Genomic DNA, 26,568 nt, shown 5'->3' with positions numbered 1-26,568 from the left:
GTCTTCTCCCTCACTTTCTGAATCATCCGAGTCCAGGAGTCCAGGTCCAGGAACCTGGGTCACAACAGGTCTTCCGCATGACCTGAGAGGGACAGCAAGGTTCCTCTAGTGGATATGGGTTTGGTGCTTGCCGTGGTTGCTCTTTCCTCCGCTGGAGACAATGGATCCCCCCAACCCCCGCCCCCGGCCACCAAAGGCACTTCCCCGACACGAGTGACATCAAGCTGGCCACGGCCACCCTGGCCATACCCCATCCAGGCCACTCCCCCATCCCAGCCCCCTCCCCGAGGTCAACCACAACCCTGATGTGGCCCTCAATGAAATAGTGTTTGGTTTAGTGTAGCAAGAAAACAATGTCTTTCTTTCTTGCCAACTTGTGGTCATTTTTTTTTTTTTTGCAGCCTGGTTATGCTGACCTTAGAGATTTGAGAAAGTTTTGTGGTTTATCCTAATTAGATATCTGTGTATCAACTTGGAGATGCTTATTTGGAGATTGGATCAAGATGCCCTCAAGATGCAGTCCTGGGAAAGTAGTAGAAATCTATAGCTCCTATTTGGAACTGAATGAAAGCAAAGGTGCCGACAGTCTGGAAAATATAGTTTGCTGAAGTTTTCAAGCTTATGGAAGAATTTCATCTGTTTTGGATGGAGCCACAACTGGTTGACAGCTTGGAGAAAGGACTGTCGGCCAATGTTAGGAAAAAATCCATTTCAGGGTGCCAAGTTTGAATCATTAGCCAATTTAATTCAAATAATCAAGAACAGATGAGAAGAGAAAGGCATTGGAATGCATGGCTGGTCCCAGGAAAGCATCATATTGTCTGAGCTGATAAAATTAAGCTTCTTAAGATCTCCTTGATCGCTGATAGGAGTGAGAAACCAAGGGAAGAGTGAGGAGCAGGAAAGTTGTCTACAACGTCTTGGGCTCCGTCTGTCACAGGATCATTTTAGGCATGTTACAGATCAGACAGGACACATTTGGCTTCTACTAAAAAAAAATATGTACAAAAGAAACACAAATTGGAATGTGAATTTTGATTTGTTACCTTGCCTCTATATTTGCACAAATTTATTCTCCTCTGGTTTTTTTTTTTAAGTTTTCATTTTCTATTCATTTGTCTTTTGCCTTACATTACATTACATTGATATTGGCAACGATTTCTAAAGTTCAGTTTCTTACTTTTAATTAGATAATTAGAACTGCAGAAAAAATAATTGCTACCAACCTGCCTTCCATTGAGGACCTGTATACTGCACGAATCAAGAAGATTCGGCCGTGAAAATATTTACAGATCCCTCACATCCAGGACATAAACTGTTTCAACTCCTACCCTCAAAACGACGCTATAGAGCACTGCACACCAGAACAACTAGACACAAGAACAGTTTTTTCCCAAGGCCATCACTCTGCTAAACAAATAATTCCCTCAACACTGTCAAACTATTTACTAAATCTGCACTACTATTAATCTTCTCATTGTTCCCATCACCAATCTCTTTCCACTTATGACTGTATGACTGTAACTTTGTTGCTGGCAATCCTTATGATTTATATTGATATATTGACCATCAATTGTGTTGTAAATGTTGTACCTTGATGAACGTATCTTTTCTTTTATGTACACTGAGAGTATATGCACCAAGACAAATTCCTTGTGTGTCCAATCACACTTGGCTAATAAAAAATTCTATTCTATTCTATTCTATTCTATTCTATTCTATTCTATTCTATTCTATTTCCAATCGACTTCAGACTGTTTGTAGCTTCATTTGTGTAGTTAGGTTTCTGCTTTTTTAAACTGTAAAATCACACACTTCATTATCCTTAAGAGTGTCTGTCTCCATCCAATTCCGCTTCACCTTTTCTGTTTCCTGCTCACTTTTTCTTTCCTTCTTTATACCACTGTTAAACTGTAGTGTTTTATTATCCTCCTCTGCCTCCATCTCCCCTTGCACCCTCCAGGGCCTCTCTTCAGTGTCGCCCTTCATTCGTTTTTCTTTGGAATTTGCACAGCTCATCTGGCCCCTGTCTGTGCACACTCACTTTCTTCCTTTCACCATGAGGTAAATCTTTATTGAGGTTTCTGAGTCCCTCCCAGCTGATGTCCTTCATTCAGGGGAAGAAGAGCCGGGCGCTTCTGTTGCTTCTGGAGCCCTCCCTACTGAAATTCTCTCGAAGTTTGTTTCTCCTCCTCTAACTTCATGACATTGGTGACCTCCAGGGATGTTTGGAGCACATGCCTAAAGAAAAGTCAAAATGCAGATCATAGGGGTGCTGCCTTTTTTATGTATGTTCTCTCTCTCCCCCCCCCCACACACAGCCCAGGTGCATTTTTACTTTTCTGACCACACCCTATGGACATCCTGATGGCTTGTGTCTCACATCATGTGTACATGATTGCACGCACACTCTTCTCTCCTCATCCCTTTTTACTTCCACATTTTGTTCCTTCTCTTCCTCAGCAGTCTCACACAGAACCCCAGCCATTCTTACCACTTCTTTGTTCTCTGACAAACAAATTGCTTCCACTGTGTCTTTATGTAATACATATCAGTTTCAACTCTTACCGCACAGAAAGGTACACACACAACGATGTTTACTTCCACTTTTGGGGAGGTAACTATGACTCTGTAAGGGTCAAGTTACATGACCTGGTGCCTCTTTGTGGTGAATGCTGGATAGGGCCCGAGGTGGGGCTCAGGTCCCCTTGGACCTGAGCTATGATCCAGGCCAGGGGTCTCCAATCTGGGCAACTTTCAGCCCGGTGGACTTCAACTCCCAGAATTCCCCAGCCAGCTTTGCTCAGCTTATTTTAGGAGAAGTGTAATAATGCACTGTCATCTTGCTTTCTCCTTTTGGGTTAGCATTGCAAGGAAGTTATTTATACTGGAAGGGATAATTTTCCTCAAAAATGGGACTTTGACTTCTTGAGAAATAATTTCAAGAATGCAACTTTTTCTTTTTACTAAGAATTGTAATTTCTTAGAAATAAATGAAAATCATAAGATCAGTTGAAAACGAGGCACATCTAAAGCTGCCATTCTATATACATCCACTTGTAAGACGTCTTTCAATTAAAGTGCTTATCCCCAGGCAAGCTTTTTTTAAAACTTGATTGACAAAATGAGGCATGGTAACCTGATTACTGCGCAGGTTCATGTTGCCAATTTTTACACGTGCTATTTACATATAACTGTCACATGTTTCTGATCTCAAAATGCTCAAAAACATCATGAGGATTCATCCAGAAGTTCTTGGTTCAACAAAGCCATTTATTGCTGTGCTACTAAAAGTAATGTCGGCCAACAGAGCTTTGTGAACCAGAACTGGCACTAGGAATCAGATTTACTGGACATCTGTCAAGCATGACACTGCTACCAGGGTCACCGTTCAGAAGTGCAGAGCTTTCTGTTCTGAACTGTCTTTTTCATTTTATCAGAAGAATAATTTGGGGTTTCCACGAATCTGGTTGATGCAAGAACAAATCAAAACTGAAATCCAGACATACTATGAAAAAGGAGAATCATTTTATTCCCAAGAACAAAGAGATTTGTTTCCGGGAGTAGCTACAGAGGAACTGGGGTCCAGAAACTTGGTTTTACCGGGGGGGGGGGGGGCTGGTCCTTGGTGGGAGCTCAGGAGTGTGGGTTGTGTACATGCTGGTTTTAACGTGGGTCCTTCCTGTGCAGTTCAGGATGCTTTTGATTTGAGCTTCGATTCTGGGGTGCATATGAAATTGAGAAAGGAAGATCACCCTCAGATATGTAGATTCCAACTCTGTTGTGTCCCTGTATTTTGGGGGGATTCCATTCTTTTTTTTTAATTTCATTTTGTCACAACAGTATACACAAACATCGACATAAAAAAAAACACATCATAAAAGAAAAAAATTTATATATAAGTTAAAGTATGCAACAGCTATGTTAATTTGATATAATGAAGGGAACAATAGGACAGGAACAGTAGGCACTTTTGTGCTCTTATGCACGCCCCTTATATTCTTTGATGGAATCAATGAGATACTGATCTAAGCGTTAGGATTGTAGGTTTATATTCTGAGGCTGATTGGCAGCTGAGAGAGAGCTGTTAAAAGGGGAGGGGGTGAGATCAAAGGCCTTTTAACTTCTGTCAGTTTGACCCAAAATTTCTGATTGGCCATGGAGTATAAACTGAGAATGGATACTATCTTGGATACCTTTAGCCCAGCTTCAATTGCTGACCATAGGCCTATGATACACGGCATCTGGGTTAAAGATTTAGGGCACATCTGCTTTAGAGTTTACTAAATTGGAATATTAGGTGACAGACAACATAGAGGAGGTTTAAAATGGTTTTTCACATGACTGAAGGCTTTTCCCCCAGTATGTCATGCAAACTGCTAGGCATTTCATTCCTACAGAATTGAGTACTGACAACCATGTGATTTGAATGTGGTTAACAATTTCTGATTCAGCCAGTAAATTCCTGCAAGTGATTAGCAACATTTTTTGCTGCAGAAATCTGGAATGTGGCTGGGTTTACTTCGTTTCTAGTAATCCAGATATTGGTATGTTAGGAAATCAGTGTATTTTTTTAATCACACAGTTTGTGAATTGTTACTATATCAGACAGGAACTGCCAATCTTTTAATTTCCTGTTGAGATAAAGCTGTTGATAAACCTTTTCCTGTTGAGATAAACCAAAATGTTTGTGGTCTGCCCCTGAAATGTCTGAATATGAACTGTGGGAAGCATTTGTCCTCTACAGCCAAAGGCCTCAAGTGAAGAAAACTAGGGGAATTCCTTCTAGAGGCCTGATTTACCATTGATTTGTGCTATAGTAGTGTGGAACCTATGGTGGATGAAGATAAGATGGATCAAGCTTCATAGGCCAATATCTCTCCTGTAGAAAAGAAACATCAAATATGTAAAATTCCTATGGTGTAACAGTTATGTCTTTCATAAACATAAGGGGGATGATCCTTTGTACAGTTACCTGAGGAGCAAGTTGTATTGAATAGAATGGAGTTCATACACACAAGCACAGACACACACAATCTCTTTCTGTCATCTCTTCTTTCATCTATATCTCTCTCATGTAGCTGCATTGTACTCAGGCAAGCGAATGGGTACGTATGTATTGAAAAAAATGAACTCATACATTTTATTTCTTTGTTTGTTTTTCACATTTTTGAACCACCCGTCTCCCTTACTCTGGGTGGTGTACAATGAAACATCAGAATATAAAAGTACATAAAATTAAAATGTTAAAGTTAAAAATATTCAGTCATTCAAAATCAGATGTTAATAACAGGTGTTTTTCCCCCTTTGCTTCACTGAAACCTTTGAATATGCACTCTCTCATAATTTTGTCTTCTGAGAAATTGGACAATTTGGACCTATTTGGAAGAAATCTCCATTTCCCTTATGTGGACTTAATGCCAAGTAAACACATTGAGGATTAGTCTTTAATGCAGGAAACCCTAATCTCTGGAGCCAGATTTGGGATGTTGAGCAGCTCTTTTGGATACTTGCACAAAATGGTTGGCATCGTGGGAATGTGGAACCTCAAGAGACCAATTTAGGGGAACACAAACTATGGCAATTGCTCTGGCATCTTTGTAGCCTCCTGGCATTTATACCCAAGTCTCTAAAGGGTGCTGTTTGCCTTATGACATTGCAACACATTTTGACGGAATCTTGGTTTGCTACAGATGCTCTTGCACAAAGGCATCATGGGAAATGCATTTATTGTTAATGACATACTTTGCAGCACACCATCTCCCCATGGTTATAATTTCTTTTTATTTAAACATATCTTTACCAAAATAAAATAAGGAACCATTGGAACTGGACAACAGCAAGGGAGGGATTGCTGGGTGTATTCATGTCCATGGAAGCCACGCTGGGTCTTGTGCTTCATTATATCCGTTTATATTTTATACCAGTTAGTATTATTGTAACTCCCTAAATTATAATGGATAATTCAGTTGCTAGATTGTTATCCATTTTCCACTTGCAGAGGAAGCCAAGTGGATTTTGTGACATCCAGGTTCTAAATATGTCGAGACCCCAATCAAACATTCATTCATTCACCAGCCGCTCCATACCAGCTCCATCAACATCCTGCCTCCAGAGCCTGGGGGAAAAGCCAGATTTTTACCAGTTTCTTGAAAGCCAGCAGGGTTGGGATTATCTGCATCTCCATACAGGGCTGGCTTCCAAAATCCTAGTACGTGACTTTGTCTTTGAAGAGGGTCACCAGGTAGTGATCCACAGATGTGATTGGTAAAAAGAAGAATGGATCATTTGCCACAATGTCTATTGCCACTGTGAAGGCCAAACAATGACCTCTTAACAGTGCTTGGTTGTATTTTCTAGTTTTCCCGCACAAGTGCTAGAGGCATTCTCAGTTGAGAAGGCAGGGACTGTCTCTTGACCTTAATCCTAAAGTATTGGAAATTCCTTCTTATATGTTTTCCCTAATGGCCTTTTATTTCCTCAAAAACACCTGGAATATCTAGTGAGATGAGGAAATTAAGGGAATTTTTAAAAGTCCTCTACAATGGGAACAAAGTACAGTTCTTAGAATTGTTTAGAGGAAGCTGCGACCATTTTTCTCTGTAACATCCAAAGCAGCAGATCACTGACTTCGTGAGAGAAATTTCATTGTAGATAAATTCTGTCCATATCAGATTTTACATTTTGACTGAAAACCAAGAGTCAAATACAGTGAATTAAATGGCTATTAAAAAGATCAGAATAAGGCTGTATAAATGAAATGTTATAACATTCTAAAACCTAATGCATATTTCTGGTTTACTCCCTATAGTGCAGAGATGGGTGTCAAAATCGATTTCATTGAGGGCCACATCAGGGTTGTGTTTGACCTCAGGGGGGTCGTGGCTGAGGTGGGCATGGCTGGGGTAGAGCGGAGCACGCACTTCCGAAAGATAGGAAAGGTAAATAGATTTCACCCCTGAGTCGGATACTATGTTTCCATGTTTCAAAACATTCCCAGCTGATATACCTGGGTTACATTGTGAGTAAGAGGTAAAGGGAAATAAGGGGAGCCTTGAAAATGGGTTGTTGCAGAAATAAAAGATTCCTCCATCCAGTTTTCAAGGCTCTCCCTCCTTCTGCCTGAGCTCCTCAAATAGAAGGATAAGCCTCCGATTATATAAAGGAGGTGGGTTTTTTTTATTTATTTGTTGAATATGTATTAGATAATATATATAAGTATAAGCATGAATTGAATATATAAAGTGAATACAATTAAAGGGAACATTAGGACAGGGATGGTAGGCACGCTGGTGCTCTTATGCACACGGCGCCCCTTAGAGACCTCTTAGAAATGGGGTGAGGTCAACAGTAGCCAGTCTAAGGTTAAAATTTTGGGGGTTTTGGGATGAAACCACAGAGTCAGGTAGTGCATTCCAGACATTGACCACTCTGTTGCTGAAGTCATATTTTCTGCTATTGAGTTTGGAGCGGTTTACCTTAAGTTTGTATCTATTGTGTGCTCGTGTATTGTTGTGGTTGAAGCTGAAGTAGTCATTGGCAGGAAGGACATTGTAGCAGATTGAAAAAGAATTTAATTAAAAACAAATTAATAAAAAAGGCATAATAAAAAAAGGCAGATTGTGCAGTCTGAAAAGGAAGCTTGCATAAGCTTCTTTTGTCTGGCATATCTCTGAATCCAGGCCTTTACTTTTTGGCAGTGAAAATAACTGGTGAGATTTTTAATCTTAATTGGTAATTTTTAGTATTGGCTCTTAGAGAGAGAGAGGCTCTCTCTGTTTAGGGTCAGCTCAATCACAATGCTAAACTTGGATGTAGAATGTAAAAGCATTTGTTTATATAATTCCACAAATGTAATAAGAATTTTTAAATGTAATTATTAAATATTTATTTTTGCTAATAACTTTATAGATTATTTATAGGGGTAGAAACATTGAAGTGTTGGCCAATCACTGCAAAAAGATTGCCACAGATGAACTCCACCGTTGGATTTATTAAAATGTGTCTTTTGCTGCATTTGCTTAAATTTCTGCATGCAGAGTCTTTAAAGGAAACAACAAAGAAGCACTCAGCTATTTCTTTAAAGAAATTTATATAACCTTACGAGTTGAGTAGGGTAATTTAAAGGTGTTCTTAAGCCACCCACTATTGTCGTCTTCTTCCTTATTATCCCAATAAAAGTACAGCATTGTGTACTTTCCACTTTTAAGTTCTTGGAGATTCTGATCTTTATTTATACTTTTTTAAAGAAAAAAATCCTTCTGCTTAAGCCTTTTGATTGAATTGAATGTTTCACTTTGAGCTGCTAAGCTTACGTGCACTTGCACTTTAACCAAACATTATTCAAATTCTTAGGGAAACGAAACAAATATTGAAGCACATGGAGAGTTTGAAGACCAATATTTGATCCAGGTTATGCAACATATGAATTATTTGATAGGAAATTGTGATTCCTTCTCTATTTTATTTTGTATAGACTACAGGATTTACAATCACAATTGAGCCTAAATCGTCCTAAAGGTGCTTTTTCAGGAAGCAACTGGACTTTTTTTTTTTCTTGGAAGACTAATAATAATTGAGCCTAAAATTTTGGTTGCTAAGACAGTCGTTAAGTTGGTTTTGCCCCATTTCATGACCTTTATTGCTACAATTGCTAAGTGAACCATTATACTTTCTGAGTGAATCACTACAATTGTTAAGTTAGTAACACATAAATGAATTGTTAAGTTAATCTGGTTTCTTCATTGACTTCGCTTGTCAAAAAGTTGCAAAAGGGAATCATGGGACCCTGGGATAGTAAAACTGTTATGAATACATGCCAGTTGCCTAATGTCAGAATTTTGATCATAGAGATGCTTCAATGGTTGTGTGAAAAGCGGTCATAAATCACTTTTTTCAGTGCTGTTATAACTTCAAACATTCACTAAATGAATGGTTGTAAATCGAGGACTACCTGTACTGACATATAAAGGCTGATCTATTATTCCCCATTAGATATTTTTAAGATATGTTGAAATCGTAATTTCCACTACTCCAAACCAGCCCAATTAAGGGTATTCCTCGATTTATGTTGCTAATTGAAACATTTGTTAAGTGAGTTATGCTCCTTTTTACGACCTTTCTTGCCACATTTGTTAAGTAAATCATTGCAGTTGTTAACTTGTTGTTAATTGAATCTTGGTTTCTCATTGACTTTGCTTGTCACAAGGTCACAAAAGCTGATCACACTGCAACAGTCATTAATAAGAGTCAATTGCCAAACATCTGAATTTTGATCATGTGACCACGGAGATGCGATAACAGTTATAAGTGTGAAAAAGGGTCATAAGTCACTTTTTTCAAGCCAATGTAACTTGGAACGGCCACTAAATGAACTGTTGTAAGATGAGGACTGCCTGTATTCAAGACTAACCATCTGGGAGGAAGAGATATGGTGGAGAATGAGGAACCTCTGCTGTTCCTAGAAGGCATGGAATGGCCTCCTCCTCCTCCTCCTCCCTGAGACCATCAGGACCAGCTGCCCCTGTGAAGAAAGGGAACAGGAGAAATGAGGAGGAGGGCTTCATCTCAGTCTCACTGGTAGCTGATTTCAACCATAATTGGCCATCATAGAAACCCTGAGTCAATAATGCCTTTCTGGGTGGTTAGACTTAGTCTTAAAGGATCACTATTGCTAAGTTTCCTTTCAGTATGTGTAATAGTTGTTCCTCAGTTTTGATAGGCCCGCAACTGAGGCATCTCTATTATCTTTCTTCCTTTACCTGAAATTATTTCCTTATAAGGTGCTTTAGATGAAAGCATGTTTGGGAGCCACCCAGAGTTGGTTGAAGGATGAGTAGCTATTTTAAATAAAATTAATGTCAACATACTTCTTCCTTCCTGAGAAGCAATTTGCTCACAGTCCTTTAGAATGCTGGGAATTCTTTTTCCTCCATCCTACAAATTACTCCACAGATTTTGCAAGTCCTTACCTTACCTTACCAAGTCCTGGTATTTGCCTTCTCCCCTCCAATTCTCTCAAGGGCTTTCCTTCTCTCTTTTCCACCCCTGCTTCCCATACATTTCTGGCCTTTTTTCCAATTGTGTTTTCTTGAGAAGGGAACATGAATAGCTGAGTCATCTCCTCTCTCCACTTGCTGCGACTGTTTAGGACTAATTCTTCATGCTACTTCCCAGGGGTTACGATAGGGTAAGAGTGCTGCAGGATAGGTTGCACTTCTGTGCTTGCTCACCCAATGTGAAAGAGTGTGGGGACTGACTGACTGACTTTAACAGACTGTTAAGGAAAGGGCAGGTGAATTTTTGCTATCTAAGGATGGTAGCCCTCCCACATGTAATTTTTCTGAGCTGCCTTTGGGGTTTCCTTAATTGCTCCCTTCCAGAGCAGAACATAAAATACATGTCTTTTCTTGCCCCTTCATCCTGGCTCAGTCAGCATCTTTAAAGTATCTTTAAAGAGTAAGGCAGCCTGGTCGAACCTTCTTTGTCTAAGTTTTGCTGAGGGAGATTGTAGTCGAACTCTCAGCCTGTGTTCAGCCATGTTCCCTCACCAACTAACTTGATCTGCCTGCTTGAAAAAAAAAGCTCAGCATATCTAGGCCTTAAATTCCATTAGTGTACTGAAAAGTATTTGTTTGGCTCTTACATACAAACAAAATATTTTTGTTCTGGAGAAATCTGGACAAAATGCTATGAATGTGGGGCTTTCCATTCTGCAGAGTTAATGTGCTATTCAGCCCTTTACCCTTTCTTGGGCAGGCAAAAAATTATACAAGTAGTCCTCGTTTATCAACTACAATTGGGACTGGCAAATCAGTCACTAAACGAAACAGTTGCTAAGTAATTGTGGTTGGATTTACAGTTTAATTCAGCTTTCCTTTGCTTTTACAGACCTGCAAAGTTGTAAATGAGAGGACTGGCCACAAAGTTACTTTTTCATCATTGTCATAATTGTGAACAGTTGGAAAACGAGGCAGTCACTAAATGAGGACCACCTGTACCATTTTAAAGTTGGCTACCCCATTGCCAATTTATATTCTGTACCTCTTGCCAGTCTTTCAAGTAGATCAAACAGATAGTATGATGAGCTAAATCTACCCTATTGTAAGATACAGTAACAGAAACTTACAAGTCTGAAAGTGCAAATATCCTACTGTCTCTTTTTATCACCTGATTAATTAGAGTGGATCCTTTCTAAACTTCTTTCTCTTCCCGTTATTCACTTGTGGCCTCCTTCCCCTTTTACCTCATCATTCCCTACGCAGCATCTCTTTCTCCCATGCTTTTCATTATGTCTCTGTTTTGATTCCTTGCCACATCTGCCCTGATTTTGTGTGAATAAAACAGGGTGAGCAAAGTGATTGGTTAATTCTTCAAGCTATGCCGTCCCTCTTTGCAGGCTACCAGCCAGTGAGAAAGACACCTGCCAATCAAGGCCACTGCAGCAGGACATGTTCATCATCTTTAGAGTCCTTCTATGTCCTTCTCCAGTAATAAGGTAAAGGTGAAGGTTCCCCTCGCACATACGTGCTAGTCATTGCCGACTTTAGGGGGCGGTGCTCATCTCTGTTTCAAGGCTGAAGAGCCAGCGCTGTCTGAAGATGTCTCCGTGGTCATGTGGCCGGCATGACTCAATGCCAAAGGTGCACGGAACGCTCTTACCTTCCCACCAAAGGTGGTCCCTATTTTTTCTACTTGCATTTTTACGTGCTTTTGAAACTGCTAGGTTGGCAGAAGCTGGGACAAGTAATGGGAGCTCACCCCATTACACGGCAGCACTCAAACCGCCGAGCTGCCGTCCTTTCAATCGACAAGCTCAACATCCTAGCCCCTCAGCCACTGCATCCCTTATTCTCCGGTAATATCCCATTCTAATTCAAAGAAAGTTAAAAAGAAAAAAAAACAATAGGAAACAAACACAACTATTACTTTGGAATTCTCTGCTATTTCCCCATTTTTTAAATAGAGCCAATAAATGTCAGTTTCCAGATTCCTCTGTGTTTTTATGTGTGAAGCAATAGAAGGGATTTGTTCTTCCATCTATCCTACTATAACCGCATTTCTCAATTTTAGGATTTGGCACGTTTCTTACAGGTGTTGTCCAGTGATTGTGTGTGTGGGGGTGGGGGTGGGGGTGGTGGGGTTTAAACATTTTATTGGACAGCTTCAAGTGGCCAACAGGCACCAGGTGGATCATGGGTGGACTTGACTGGGCTTCTATCACCCCTTTCCCCAAAACATCACAGATGGCTTTTGCTGTGAAAAAAGAAAAATCACTTTAATCTGATTCACCTCTGGATGACCCAGCTTAGATCATCCGGAGGTGAATCAGATTAAAGCGATTTTCCTTTTTTCACAGCAACAGTCTTACTCATAGATGGGAGAGGAGATGAAAGCACACTGCAGGGGGGGGGGGGTAGGAAAAAAACTCCCAATGCTATCAGCATTTCTAATATAATAAGATGCAAGTCAGGAAACTCCCACTGATGGGCAAACAAGTGGGGGATAGTGCTTATTGCTGAAAATGAAAGCACATTCAGCTTCCTAGAAACAAAAAAAAAAAAAAACCAAAAACCCTGCTGCTGCTTTTTTTTTTTTTTTAAACAACCAGCCGAGCGCAAAGGAAGCCAAATCATTGCTTTCTGGTGGTATTTAGACATTTGGCTCAAGCCAGCGCAGAGGAAAGTCTGCTTGAGAGAAATCATCTGACACGGCTCCAGAGGTGAGTAGAATCCTGATAAATAATAGTGGTATCTTTGCAGAATACTAGAACAAGTTTCTCTAATGTGTTAAGTCCTTTGCACTCAACATGAAGAGAATTCAGAAGAGGTCTAGTGCTTGACGGAAAGAACTCTTACTACATATCTGATGGGATCATTTGCACAGTGGCATCTGTGTGCAACGTCTTGGTGGCTTCCATCCACCAGGAGGCATTTCTAGCCATGGGCTCAACCGCATGTGGCTCCCAGCCATAGCCCTCTCCCTTGCTCATCCAACTCCTGTTGTGTTTGCAGGCAGCTTTCTCAGTAAAATCTTTCCGTGTGCAAATCCAGGTTTTCTATGGGGTTTAATACATCCTGCTTAGGGAAAACCTCTGTTCAGAGGCCCCCAAGGAGAAAGGGAAGCATGCCTATTTTTTTTTTATTTTTTTTTTAATATCCCGCCCTTCTCCGAAGACTCAGGGCGGCTTACACTATGTCAAACAATAGTCTTCATTCATTTGTATATTATATACAAAGTCAACTTATTGCCCCCAACAATCTGGGTCCTCATTTTACCTACCTTATAAAGGATGGAAGGCTGAGTCAACCTTGGGCCTGGTGGGACTTGAACTTACAGTAATTAAAGGCAGCTATGTTAATAACAGACTGCATTAGTCTGTTGAGCCACCAGAGGCCCTTATTATTTATCCCATGTTTCTTTTGGACCAGGCTAAGACTTGTCTTCTTTTCAGGTGTGTTTTAGTTTGTTTTTTTCCATTGTATTTTAAGAGTTTGCTATTACATTGAGGCAGAGAAATGGATGAGAGAGGGGAAGACACATACACAGATAATACAATAAATAAAGTTTATGTATATTGATGCTTCCATAATTTTTATTTTATATAATTATTTTCAATCACCCATGGTACACCCAGAGAATTCCTGGTATTGGGTGGACAGTAAAAGGTAACAGGTAGATAAAAATGTTGCTGGAATGGGAATAGGAGCCTTCCTCTATTAGAGCCAGGAAAGCCTTCCCAAGCCTGAAACTTCCCATATGTGTTGGAAGTTGAATTTGACAGAATTCCCAGCTGCTAAGTTTTAGTTAATGTTTTAAAGACAGCCTCAAAAAAATATGAGAAATAACAGCAAAAAGAGCAGAAATTCTGAAATTATCTAGGGAATGGCATTTCATAAGGGGCGTACATAAGAGCACAAGCATGCCTACCGTTCCTGTCCTATTGTTTCCTTTCGTTATATCCAATTAATATAGTTATTACATACTCATAATATATATGCTTATATATTGTATAGTTATTACATGCTTATTCTTATATATACTGTGTGACAAATAAATAAATAAATATATAAATTTCCCTTTGGCTTTGCTGTTTGGCATAATTTAAAGAAAAAAAATGTATATAAATCTTTGTGCATATGCAAAAGAGGGTCATATTTCAGGTAACTTGTTAGGGCCATCTTCAAAAGCAAGTTTCTAGTCCAGATATAAAAGATAGTGCAAAATAGTGCTTGGTGTCTACTGGGGCTTGGGGGTAGGTAAAACAGTTATGGGGGTTTACAGGAGTGGGCAGGGGGAGGACATGACCGTGGTTTGCTATAGTCACCACTGGAACCCATGCACTAACCCAACAAGTCGGTTGAAGTTGAAAGAGCAACCGATAAACACACGACTTCATCTCCATATGCTTCGAAAACTATTGCAAATTTGAGGTCCCAGACAGCCCTAACATTGATCAAAACCAGAATGCAGGGATCCTCTGGAAAAGGAAGACGTTCTATGGAAAACATCTGATTTTGCTTTAGGAGTACTGTACACAGGACAAGATTAAGCACAGTGGCTATTGTGTCAGACCCGGTTCCCTAATGACATCTAAACCGAGGAAAGCGGGCGCAAAGAGGAGGCAGCATCTCAATTACAGCCAAAGGATGCTGGCTAGCTGCCTTCTCCCCTCCCTCGGCGTCCTTTGACTCTTTCCAAGCCTCTTCTGGGAAGCTCTGTGTAGATGCTATTGTTCAGTTCCTGCCACTGTTTTCATTCTGCATTTCACCTCTGTTGGCTTTGAGTGTTATTTTGTTCTCATGATAAAGAAAAAGTGGAATTCCCATTGATGTCTCAATCCTGTTCCATCATGCTCTTTCCTCTAACCATGACCAGGTCCTTGAGTCATTAGAAAAAATATATATGCTGGCTTAAAGCACACAGGCATGATTTTCAATGCAAGGCTAGCTTGACCATGTGGTCTGAATATCATGTGGTCCAAATCATCAGACAAACAACTTCCCGTCATCTCAGTTCTGCTTTCCGTCATCCCAGAGGGCATGATATAGACAAGGGATTTGAAGTACAGGCAGGCAAGCTCTGGTAGGAAGTGAGGGTGGAAAAAAAATCATAAGACGGTGGAACCAATCCAAAGGCTTTCCTTCACTGGCTGCATTCGTGCAATTGTGCAGGAGCAGACAGCTACCTAACTACAATAGTTTAATTCGGAGCAGGTTAGGTTCAGTAACTTGATAACTAGCTCATTAATGATATGATTCTGCCTCACACTGCCAATTTATTTATTTATTTTATTTATTTAATTTTGTCATAACAATATACACAAGCATCGCACAAAAAGATTATATAATATATAAACATATATATGAAGAGAAACAAGGAAGTATATATATAGGGAAACAATAGGACAGGAACGGTAGGCACGTTTGTGCTCTTATGCATGCCCCTTAAAGTCCTCTTAGGAATGGGGTGAGGTCAACAGTGGATAGATTTTGGTTAAAGCTTTTGGGTTATGAGAAGAGACCACAGTGTCATTCCAAGCACAGACAATTCTGTTACAGAAATCATATTTTCTGCAATCCAAATTGGAGCGGTTGACATTAAGTTTAAATCTATTGGTAGCTCTTTATTTATTTTATTTTATTTTTCATATTTATATACCGCCCTATCTCCCTAAGGACTCAGGGCGGTTCACAGGCAGTTAAAATACATATAAATACAGATTAAAAACGACAATTAAGAAACTTATTCTATAGCCAAATTTTTAAAACAATATAAATAGTAAAAAACCCTTAAAACCAGTTTCTTTAAAATCTAATCCAGTCCCGCGCAGATGAATAAGTGTGTTTTAAGCTCGCGACGAAAGGTTCGGAGGTCTGGAAGTTGACGAAGTCCTGGAGGGAGTTCGTTCCAGAGGGTGGGAGCCCCCACAGAGAAGGCCCTTCCCCTGAGTGTCGCCAGACGGCACTGCCTAGCTGACGGCACCCTGAGGAGTCCCTCCCTGTGAGAGCGCACGGGTCGGTGAGAGGTATTTGGTAGCAGTAGGCGGTCCCGTAAATAGCCCGGCCCTATGCCATGGAGCGCTTTAAAGATTGTCACCAGCACCTTGAAGCGCACCCGGAAGGCCACAGGTAGCCAGTGCAGTCTCCGCAGGATAGATGTCACACGGGAGCCACGAGGGGCTCCCTCTATCACCCGCGCAGCCGCATTCTGGACTAACTGAAGCCTCCGGATGCCCCTCAAGGGGAGCCCCATGTAGAGAGCATTGCAGTAATCCAGGCGAGATGTCACGAGGGCGTGAGTGACCGTGCATAAGGCATCCCGGTCTAGAAAGGGGCTCAACTGGCGCACCAGGCGAACCTGGTGGAAAGCTCTCCTGGAGACGGCCGACAAATGGTCTTCAAAAGACAGCCGTTCATCCAGGAGAACGCCCAAGTTGCGCACCCTGTCCATTGGGGCCAATGACTCTCCCCCAACAGTCAGCCGAGGACTCAGCTGACTGTACCGGGATGCCGGCATCCACAGCCACTCTGTCTTGGAAGGATTGAGCTTGAGCCTGTTTCTCCCCATCCAGACCCGTACGGCTTCCAAACACCGGGACAGCACTTCGATAGCTTCATTGGGGTGGCCCGGTGTGGAAAAGTACAGCTGGGTGTCATCAGCGTACAGCTGGTACCTCACACCGAAGCCACTGATGATCTCACCCAACGGCTTCATATAGATGTTGAACAGAAGGGGCGAGAGAATCGATCCCTGCGGCACCCCACAAGTGAGGCGCCTCGAGGCCGACCTCTGCCCCCCTGTCAACACCGTCTGCGACCGGTCGGAGAGATAGGAGGAGAACCACCGATAAACGGTGCCTCCCACTCCCAATCCCTCCAACCGGCGCAGCAGGATACCATGGTCGATGGTATCGAAAGCCGCTGAGAGGTCTAATAGGACCAGGACAGAGGAACAACCCCTATCCCTGGCCCTCCAGAGATCATCCACCAACGCGACCAAAGCCGTCTCCGTGCTGTAACCGGGCCGGAAACCGGACTGGAACGGGTCTAGATAGACAGTTTCATCCAGGTGTAGGGGAAACTGATATGCCACCATACTCTCAACAACCTTCGCCGCGAAGCGAAGGTTGGAGACCGGACGATAATTACCTAAGACAGCCGGGTCCAGGGAGGGCTTCTTGAGGAGGGGCCTCACCACCGCCTCTTTCAAGGCGGCCGGAAAGACTCGTAATCGCCTGGAGCCAGCCTCGTGTCACCTCCTGAGTGGCCAGCACCAGCCAGGAGGGGCACGGGTCCAGTAAACACGTAGTGGCATTCAGCCTACCCAACAACCTGTCCATGTCCTCGGGAGCCACAGGGTCAAACTCATCCCAGAAAATATCACCAAGACCACCCTCAGACGCCTCATCTGAATCGCCGCAATTTTGGTCTAGACCGTCTCGAAGCTGAACGATTTTATCGTATAGATAACCATTAAACTTCTCAGCACGTCCCTGCAACGGGTCATCCCGCTCCCCCTGGTGAAGGAGGGAACGGGTCACCCGAAACAGGGCGGCTGGGCGGTTATCTGCCGACGCAATGAGGGAGGAGGCGTAGCAACGCCTCGCTTCCCTCAGTGCCACTAGGTAGGTCCTAGTATAGGACCTAACTAGTGTCCGATCAGCTAGACCTCCAGGAGCTCTCTAGGCGTCTTCTCCGGCGTTTCATCCCCCTCAGCTCCTCGGAGAACCAAGGAGCCGGTTGGGATCTGCGCCGGGTCAGAGGCCGCAGAGGCACGACACGGTCTAAAGCCCCAGCCGCAGCCCGTTGCCAGGCTGCGGCTAGTTCCTCTGCCGTGCCGTGAGCCAGACCCTCAGGAAGTGGCCCAAGCTCCGTCCGGAACCTCTCCGGGTCCATCAGGCGCCTGGGACGGAACCAGCGTTGTGGTTCCGTCTCCCTGCGGGGTTGAGTGGCGGTCAGAAAGTCCAGGCGAAGGAGAGAGTGATCTGACCATGACAAAGGTTCTATGACTACATTTCTCAAATCCAGATCCTTCAACCACTGACCAGAGATAAAAATCAGGTCCAGTGTGCCACCCCCAATGTGAGTGGGGCCATCCACTACTTGAGTCAGGTCCAAGGCCGTCATGGAAGCCATGAACTCCCGAGCCACTGTCGATGACAAGCCGGCAGATGGCAAGTTAAAGTCCCCCATGACTAAAAGTCTGGGGGTCTCCACTGCCACCCCAGCAAGCACCTCCAGGAGCTCGGGCAGGGCAGCTGTCACGCAGCAAGGAGCCAGGTACGTGACCAGCAAGCCCATCTGACACCTATGACCCCATCTCACGAAGAGGGATTCACACCCGGCAATCTGAGGTACAGTGGTCTCCCTCGGCTCTAGACTCTCTTTAATAGCAACCGCCACCCCCCCACCCCTACCCTGGGCCCTCGGCTGATGGAATGCACGGAAACCCGGTGGGCACATTTCGACCAGGGGCACGCCCCCTTCAGTGCCCAACCAGGTCTCCGTAACGCCTATAAGATCCGCGGTGCCCCCCTGGATAAGGTCGTATATTAGGGGGGCCTTATTGGCCACGGACCGTGCGTTGCATAACATAAGACGAAGGCCCAGGCTCTGAGGGTCTTGACCATCCGGGGAACGGGAAAAGTCAGAGGAATCGGGGCACGCGATCGCTTGCAGACATCGAACGCGTGACCCCCTAGACCGATACGATCCCCCCCTTCCGCCATATCTGCCCCTCCCACTTACCGTGCAAATGGAACCACCCTCACAAAAAGGAACACATTCCCCCCCCATAACCTCCGAACCCACTAAATAATCGCCACGAGCACGCGCAGGGACTGGTTTCCCTCCCGACGGGCTACCCCCAGCACCCACCCTAACCCTCCCACCCCTTAAAAATGCCCTATCTAAAAACCCCCAAAGGCTCTTCCTCTTTGCATGCCACCTCTGTGGGTCCCAAGACCCGTCATTGAGACCGCCTTAGGTAAGGTAACAGGCCGTTCCCACGAGGCGGGGGCACCTCGCAGGCGCAAGAGTTCGGATCTAGAATAGCACATGCAATAAACAATAAAAGTCAGCAGAAGATAGATTGTCCCAGACTAACAGAGATGTTAACAGAGATGTTCTCCTGAGGTAGCTCTCCAATAAGGATCCAGATATAAGATGACGTAAGATGTAAAAATGGACAGTCAATCTCCATGGTACAAATGGGATATAAGATGTAACATATGGCATATAAGATGTAAAATATATTCTAACCATCCGACCCATGATACGGTCCTGGTAAATCCATAATCCAGAACTAATAATCCAGGACTTGGATAACACAATCTGTCCAGAAAAAACATCCGGGTCCCAAAAAGAGGGGGGGAGGAAAAGGCGCTCCATAGCTGCCTTCCAAGTCCATTGCTGTCTCCAGATGGAACTCCCCGACAGCTCCCAGCAGCTCCCAGAACTCCAGTCTGACTCCAATATGGCCCAACAACAGCTCCCGAAGAGATCACAAGGTGCCCAAAAGATGTTATACGTCCCAAAGCCCCCAGCAAACGGGGGAAGGGGGGGCGCGGCCGACATTGCCGCTATTAGGGAGCCAGGCCAAACCAGGCCAAAAGGCGGCCGAAACGTCCTCCTCCTCTCCGATATCGAATGGAGCGCCGTTGCCCTTGCGACAAGGGAGATCTTGTGGCAGGAAAGCCAGGCCCAAAAATAGGCCAAACCGCCCTCCTTACCTCCGGTATTGCCCCCTCCCTCCGATATCGAGGGGACCGCCGTTGTTAATAATAGGAGAGTCCTTAAGAATCCTTGAGGTAGAAAGCAGGGGGAGCAAGCCAGGGAAAGCTGAGGGGGAAGCCGGCTCGCCAACCGAAACGCCGACCAGAACACCTCCTCCTCCCGGGCATCTAAAATGGCTGCCGTCATACGCCGATCGCCCTCCCGGCCCGTTCTCAGCAGCCGCGGGTCCTAAAAGGTCCACAGACCTCTCCCACGGCTGCGAGGAAGATCGTCCACTGGGCCGGGGGGCGAAAACAGCTAAACGAGCGGCCACGACGATGCCATCAGCCGGGCAATCTCAAATCCGCCGACCCGAGTTTTTACCACAGCGCCATCTTGCGCATGCGCAGAGCCCTTGTATTATTGCAGTTGAAACTGAAGTAGTCATTAACAGGAAGGACATTACAATGGATGATTCTATGAGCTAAACCCAGGTCCTGTCAATTCTGCCTCACACTGCCAATTTATAGAGCAATTCTCTCTCACCGGGAGAGAGGGGGTCAAAAGCAGAAGAAACTATGAGCCTGCAGGATATGCAAAAGGGAGGGAGGGAAGGAGGAAGGCAGGCAGGTAATGCCAATTTCCTCCCCCCTCCCTTTAAAAAATGTGTTTATTTTGCAAATCCTCTCCCCCTGCAACTACTGGAAGGGATTTGATTGGACAGAGCTACAGGCTAGCGACAATGAGCAGCTTGGTTGAGCGACGTAAAAATAATAATTAAAAAGTACATTTTGTACATCCAAAGGTTGTCCAGCACAGCAGCAGTGGCAATTAGGTTTAGTAATTAAGGCATTGGCCCAGAAAGTAGCTGGATGATTTTGGGTCAGTCCCTGTCTCTCAACCCAGCCCACCTCACAGGGTTGTTGTGGGGAAAACAGGAGAAGGAAGGAAAATTAGACATATTTGCTGCCTTGAGTTACTTATAATAAAGGCAAGGTAAAAATCATATAAACAAACAAACAAATAAGTGGTGATAGATAGATAGATAGATAGATAGATAGATAGATAGATAGATAGATAGATAGATAGATAGATAGATAGATAGATAGATGATAAATAGAGCGAGCTCAGCAAAGGCCAGTTTTTCTTCTTCTCTGTGCCTGAGACTGGGATTCAGGGAGAAGAGATTGGGATTTCTCTTGCAGAATTGAATTTCACAATTCTTTGAGGATGAAATCTGTCCTGTGACCTTTGGGGTGCCTTTGCATAGGACAAGGGATTTAATTAAAAAATGCATTTCTATTCTTGGGAAAAAATAAGACCTTTTGTCCTTATTAATTTTCCTTCTTACATTACCAGTTGGATATGTATAAACTTATTGATGTCTTTTTTCAAGAACCGTGCATGAATAGAATTAATGTATTTGGATAGGTCCTTGATCTGATCCAGCCTGCCTCTTTCTGTTTTGGCCATTCAGGTAGCCTCAGCTTATGACTATTCCTATAACAGCAATTCAAAGTTACGATGATGCCAGAAAAAGTGACTTGTGACAGGTCCATACATCAATAACATGATTGCAATTTGTGGGCTTGGCAACTGGCATGTATACAATGGCTGTAGTGTCCCAGGGTCATGCGATCAATATCTGCAACCTTCTCAGGGGACGTCTGACAATTTTCTAACAAAAATCAATCGGGAAGCTGAATTTACTTAACAATTTTGTGATTTGCTTAATAATCATAGCAAAACTGGTCATAAAATTGGGCACAATTGACTTATTTGCATTGCTTAATGGCAGAAGTCTCAATTGTGGTTGTAAATTGAGGACTACCCAAAGTAGGTTGGATGTCCAAACTAATGTCAAACACCCTCTCTGCACTAGAGAGTACTTGTTTTTTAAATTAGATTTATTGAAATCTTTATCCATGCATCTTCAAGGCAGTTTTCAAAAGAAATATATAGAAGCATACCGTCAAGTTAAAACATGATGTAAAACTACAAAGCACCATCTAGTACTAAAATAATGCATGAAAATAGCATGCAAGTTAACAGCTTAAATGCAACTATTAATCCATCTGAGCAGGAAATGCGAAGTTCTATGGAAGAAATTTAAACTTGGAGACCAGCCCAGCAAAGTTTCTGCTGAAATTATAAAATTAGCTCTCTCAATTCGCAACATTGCCCGCAGACCTAGCCATGGGACTGGCATTAGGCAAGAAGATACAAATGCTAGCTCATTTCTTCTGGTGAAACTGGAGTTGGAGGCAGCCAAATGTCTGTCCGTCTACCCAGGAACTTTCAAGGTCAGGGGGACACATGGCGAATGAACCTGAGTATGGTCTCAATTGACAGGGATGGTTTCTTTAAAAAAGACAGTAGGGTAAAGAGCCATTTCTCTGTGCCAAAGGAAAAATATATCTTCCTATTTGCATATTAATTTTTTTATATTTTTTTTAAATTTTATAAATAAACATTTAATATATCAGTCAATCCTTCTGTGTGACATCTCGGTGTTTTCTTCATGGCTCCATTGTTTTGTTGTTTCTTCTTTTTCATTTCAATTTAATCTATTACAGTTTTTTCACAAATACAATATTCTAATTATACCATTATCTTACATAACTATCAATTGCTTATCTTCATCTTTTTTCTAACCAATGGTAAAATTGATCCGATATCTTAAAATATTCTGAATCCTCTCTTTCTTTAATCATCAAAGTTAATCTATTTATTTCTGTACAGTCTAATTTTTTTATAATAACGTCTCCTTCTAGGGGTATTTTCTCTGTTTTCCAAATTTGTGCAAAAACAATTCTTGCTGCTGTTATTACATGTATAATCAAATAGATATTTTCTTTACTGGTTTTCTCTGGGAGGATACCCAATAAGAACAGCTCCAGTTTTAAATCAATGTGTTGTTGAGTCATTTCTTCTAACCATACCTTTATTTTATTCCAATAATTTTTAGCTTCTGAGCATGTCCACCACATATGATAATAAGATCCTGGTAACTGGTGACATTTCCAACATTTAGCTGATTTGTCTTTAAACATTTTTCCCAGTTTTTCAGGAGGCATATGCCATCTATAAAACATTTTATACTGATTTTCTTTATATGCAGTGGACATTGTTAATTTGTAGTTCCTCTCCCATAACTGTTGCCATTTATCTAGATCTACTGAATAGCCGAAATTTTTGGCCCATGCTATCATTGTTTCCTTTACTTGTTCATCAATTGTTTTTTTAAAAAAAGTCCTCTGTGAATTGGCTTTTATTGACAAAAACATTGCAAAGCACCTTAGCTTGAGTCAACCTGCTGAAGTATTATGATATTAATGATGAAACTCTTTTTTAAAGATATTTCTGGACAAATGGCCAAGTTGCTACCAGTTCTGCTGTTTGCAACCCAGCTTTCCTTGACAGCAGGTGAGAGTTTTCTATTGGATATTTTCCAATACTATTCTCAGAATTGTCCACCAAATTTAGAACTTCAAGTTTATGCCAAAACTTTAAACTGTTCACTACTCCCTAAAAGTTCAGATCAGGAGAACTGTTGCAGTAATGGGCTTTAAGCTCAAATGAATCAGTGCTTGCAGTGCTTTTGGTGTGGCCGTGATCCTTTGGGTGCAAGCACTGTTGTAGTTTAGTGGGAGATAATCAAAAGGACAAGTGTTGTTGCTTGTGTCTCCCTCTTTTCCATTCACCCAGCATAAAAGGTATTCCAAACATATCTGGAGTACCCGCAGGACAGAATATTTGTAGCTCAGGTTTGAACTGTGGCATCCTTGATGCTCTCTGGGCTTGGTTGTTTTCTTGCAGAGGTTTCATTCATCCGACTAGGTCAGCAGCCTCCAACCTTTTGGGTACCAGTGACCAGTTCTGTAAGAAGAGGTTTTTCCATGGACCAGATGGGGCGTGGTTTCGTGTGCTGCCTGCATCCCGCAGAAGGGGCTTCGCTTCTTTGTGCGGCCCGGTTTCTGGCATGCCGCAGCCCGGTACCAGTCTATGGACCGGGGGGTTGGGAATCCCTGAACTAGGTAAAATCATCAGTGCTAGAAGGGAGTGGGATTTTCTGTCTGTTTGTATACAAGCGGCTTTTCCCATCAGTATTGGTGGGAGCAGTTTTGGTAATCCCTTGATTATTGCTGTTGTTTACTGTTTGTTTGATTGTCTGAGTTGGTAGTTTCTTGATTGAGGTATTGTTTACCTAGTTAGGTAATGAAACATACATAAGAAAAGCTCAAAGAGGACCGAGGACCACACATATCTGGAGTAATCTTCAAAGGATTGGTTCCAGTTATAGATTCAAACTCAGGCTAAGCAGCCAAGAACCAGAGACATTCTGAGAAAGAAGCCACAGGCTTGTGGGAATCAGCTGAAACCACCAACCTGATGCTTTGGCCTGCAGTGTGTCTGAAGGTGTCTCCTTCAACAACCCTTCCTGTGTCTCACCTGGACTTTTCATTTTGTAATTCACCACGCAGCCATAATAGCAGGTTTATGAGCCGGGAAGACCATCCTTGTGGCATTCCCAATACCTTCACTATACAATCTGAATCCCAAACACCAATAAAAATGATGCCCCATATCTCAATTTATGCTACTGAAGATTTCCATTTCTAGAATTAAGGGTTTTAAAAAATCATCTTGATATTCGCAGACCCTTAAAATTAACATAACATGTTTTAGTAATCATAACTAGAAGAAGAAAAATTTTACCAACTGCACTATCAATTTCCCTTAATATTTGCAAAGTATTTTTTTTTTAACATGCCTGGAATATCTCACAGTAATTTCCCAGTTTATGGGTCGGGTGAAATGTGTCATAAAAATAAAACACCAGCTAGAAATCAGAGACTCTTCACCATAAAATTGTTTCAAAGAGCTCATCTTGGGTAGCTTTCTGCACTATCTTGGGCTGTTTCTCCATTTAGAAGCAGCTGCCATGTTCGGCACTGCTTAGCTTCTTCTCTTTTTCCTCATTTTCAAATTTAAACAGATTGCTTCCCATTTTGCATCAGTTCAAGTCAAAAAGAGAAAAAAGGGAATTGATTAGAAATATTTTCCCATTTTCCTATCTTTTTCTTCTAGTACTATGTTTAGTAGATGTTTTTCCTAACATTATCTATAGGTGCCTTTCATTGAGTTATGACTCTTTTTCATGCTACCAGTGAAAGTACAGCTAGCAGGAAAAACAACCTGATTTGTATACCAGAAATGCAAATGATATTACTGAATAAGTCTACATTAAAATGAAGACTAAAGGAAATGACTACTTCCGAGATCATAATATTCATCTATACAGCCTGTAATGATTAAGACGACCCCGTCAATCCCTTTCAGTTGACCCAACTTCTACATTATGGGAGCAGCAAGGACTTTGAGCACAGGAATGTGCAATCTCTTAGAAAAAAAACATGTCACACTAGTACAGGTAGTCCTCAACAACAGTTCACTTAGTGACCATTCAAAGTTACAACCGCACTTTGTAAAAAATGACTCATGACCATTTTTCAGATCTTTGCAGCAGCCACATAATCATGCGATCCAAATTCAGATTGCTTTGGCAACTGGTTCATATTTATGACCGTTGCTGTGTCCCGAGGTCATATGATCCCCTTTTGTGACCTCCTGACAAGCAAAGTCAATGGAGAAGCCAGATTCACTTAACAAGCGGGTTACTGACTTATCAATTTCAGTGATTCACTTAACAACTGTGGCAAGAAAGGTTGTAAAATGGGGCAAAACTCTCTTAACAAATGTCTCAACAACAGAAATTTTAGGCTCCATTGGACTACCTGTATAAACCAAAGGCATTTAATTGATTAGAGATCAATTATATAAAGTATATGTTTTGATTTTATAAAGTAGGTAAAAAGAGACTAAACCAATTCCCTCCTAGCACTGATTATTGTTACCTAATTTGATAATGAAACATCTACAAGAAAACAACCAAGCTCAGCAAGCACTAAAGACCTCACACTTCAGTTAGTATAAACCTTGGTGGTTGTGTTTTATTTATACTCTGGAAATGCATATATTCAGCATATTTTGGTTCTTGCAAAATACCGATAGAAGAGAATATTTGTAGCTCAGGGTGGAACTGTGGGGTCCTTGGTGCTACAGCACTGATGATGTTACCTAGTTTGATAATGAAATATCTGCAAGAAAACAGCCAAGTTCAGAGAGTACCAAGGACCCCACATGATTAGAAATGTATCTGCAGGTTCTTAGTTAACTGAGTTACAGCACACATATTCCTGCATTAAAAAATTGTTAATTGATACTCAAGAGTGTTTGCTTCTTTTATATTTTTTCCAGCTTTATTCAGGGTGAGTGTTATTCAGCCTCATTACTCTGCAGAATATGGGAGCAGCGTGACTATGGGATGTCGCTTTCCAACTGATAATTCCTTGAATCTGACACAACTGAATATCTTCTGGCAGCAAAAACTGTCAGACGAAGCCAAGGAAGTTTATAAGCTCCAAAATGGGCGTGAAGACCTGTCAGGGCAACACCAACATTTTCAAGGAAGAGCTACATTATTATATGAGGAATTGAAAAGGGGCTATTCTATGCTACGTATCACCCATCTAAGGATCACAGATGCTGGATATTACCTTTGCGTTGTCAACTATCGTGAAGCTGATCACAAGTACATTGACTTGAAAATTGAAGGTGAGTAGCCATAGAATGTCAAGGGCAAAAATCTGAATGATGTGCCATTATTTATCAGTGCGAATTTCAGAATATCCTTTTATATATTCAGCACTGAAGACTACCTGTAGGGAGAAAAGTTGTATTCGTCTATGATGGCCAAAAATCTGAAGGAGCAGGCCTTGATAAAAATTGT

General features: G+C 42.2%; 1 protein-coding gene and 1 long non-coding RNA gene across 13 annotated transcripts in view; one reads left to right on the top strand and one right to left on the bottom strand.

Annotated features, from left to right (window-relative positions):
• Positions 1-290: 290 nt before the first annotated feature.
• The window catches only part of LOC131189780 (uncharacterized), a 43,707-nt gene continuing 17,429 nt past the window's right edge, over positions 291-26,568 (bottom strand). For 2 of the 4 annotated variants that reach the window (XR_009153124.1, XR_009153126.1), the window contains 3 exons: positions 9,413-9,523; positions 2,045-2,241; positions 291-988 (listed from right to left, as the gene is read on the bottom strand). This is a non-coding gene — a long non-coding RNA (uncharacterized LOC131189780). Of the gene's footprint in view, positions 989-2,044; positions 2,242-4,802; positions 4,883-9,412; positions 9,524-26,568 lie in introns of all 4 variants that reach the window. The other 2 variants (XR_009153127.1, XR_009153125.1) reach the window with 2 other exon arrangements.
• The window catches only part of LOC131189779 (programmed cell death 1 ligand 1-like), a 28,261-nt gene continuing 14,198 nt past the window's right edge, over positions 12,506-26,568 (top strand). For 3 of the 9 annotated variants that reach the window (XR_009153123.1, XM_058166200.1, XM_058166199.1), the window contains exons 1-2: positions 18,937-23,141; positions 26,037-26,393. Coding sequence is in view for 8 of the 9 variants with exons in the window: in XM_058166200.1 (XP_058022183.1) it covers positions 23,042-23,141; positions 26,037-26,393 (457 nt within the window). In the remaining variant the exon portion in view is untranslated. Of the gene's footprint in view, positions 12,722-18,936; positions 23,142-23,164; positions 23,753-26,036; positions 26,394-26,568 lie in introns of those variants that run through there. The other 6 variants (XM_058166196.1, XM_058166194.1, XM_058166192.1 and 3 more) reach the window with 4 other exon arrangements.

The sequence above is a fragment of the Ahaetulla prasina genome, chromosome 2 (genome assembly GCF_028640845.1).
Source record: "Ahaetulla prasina isolate Xishuangbanna chromosome 2, ASM2864084v1, whole genome shotgun sequence".
Lineage (NCBI taxonomy): Eukaryota > Metazoa > Chordata > Lepidosauria > Squamata > Colubridae > Ahaetulla > Ahaetulla prasina.
This window is presented reverse-complemented; position numbering and strand designations above follow the sequence as displayed.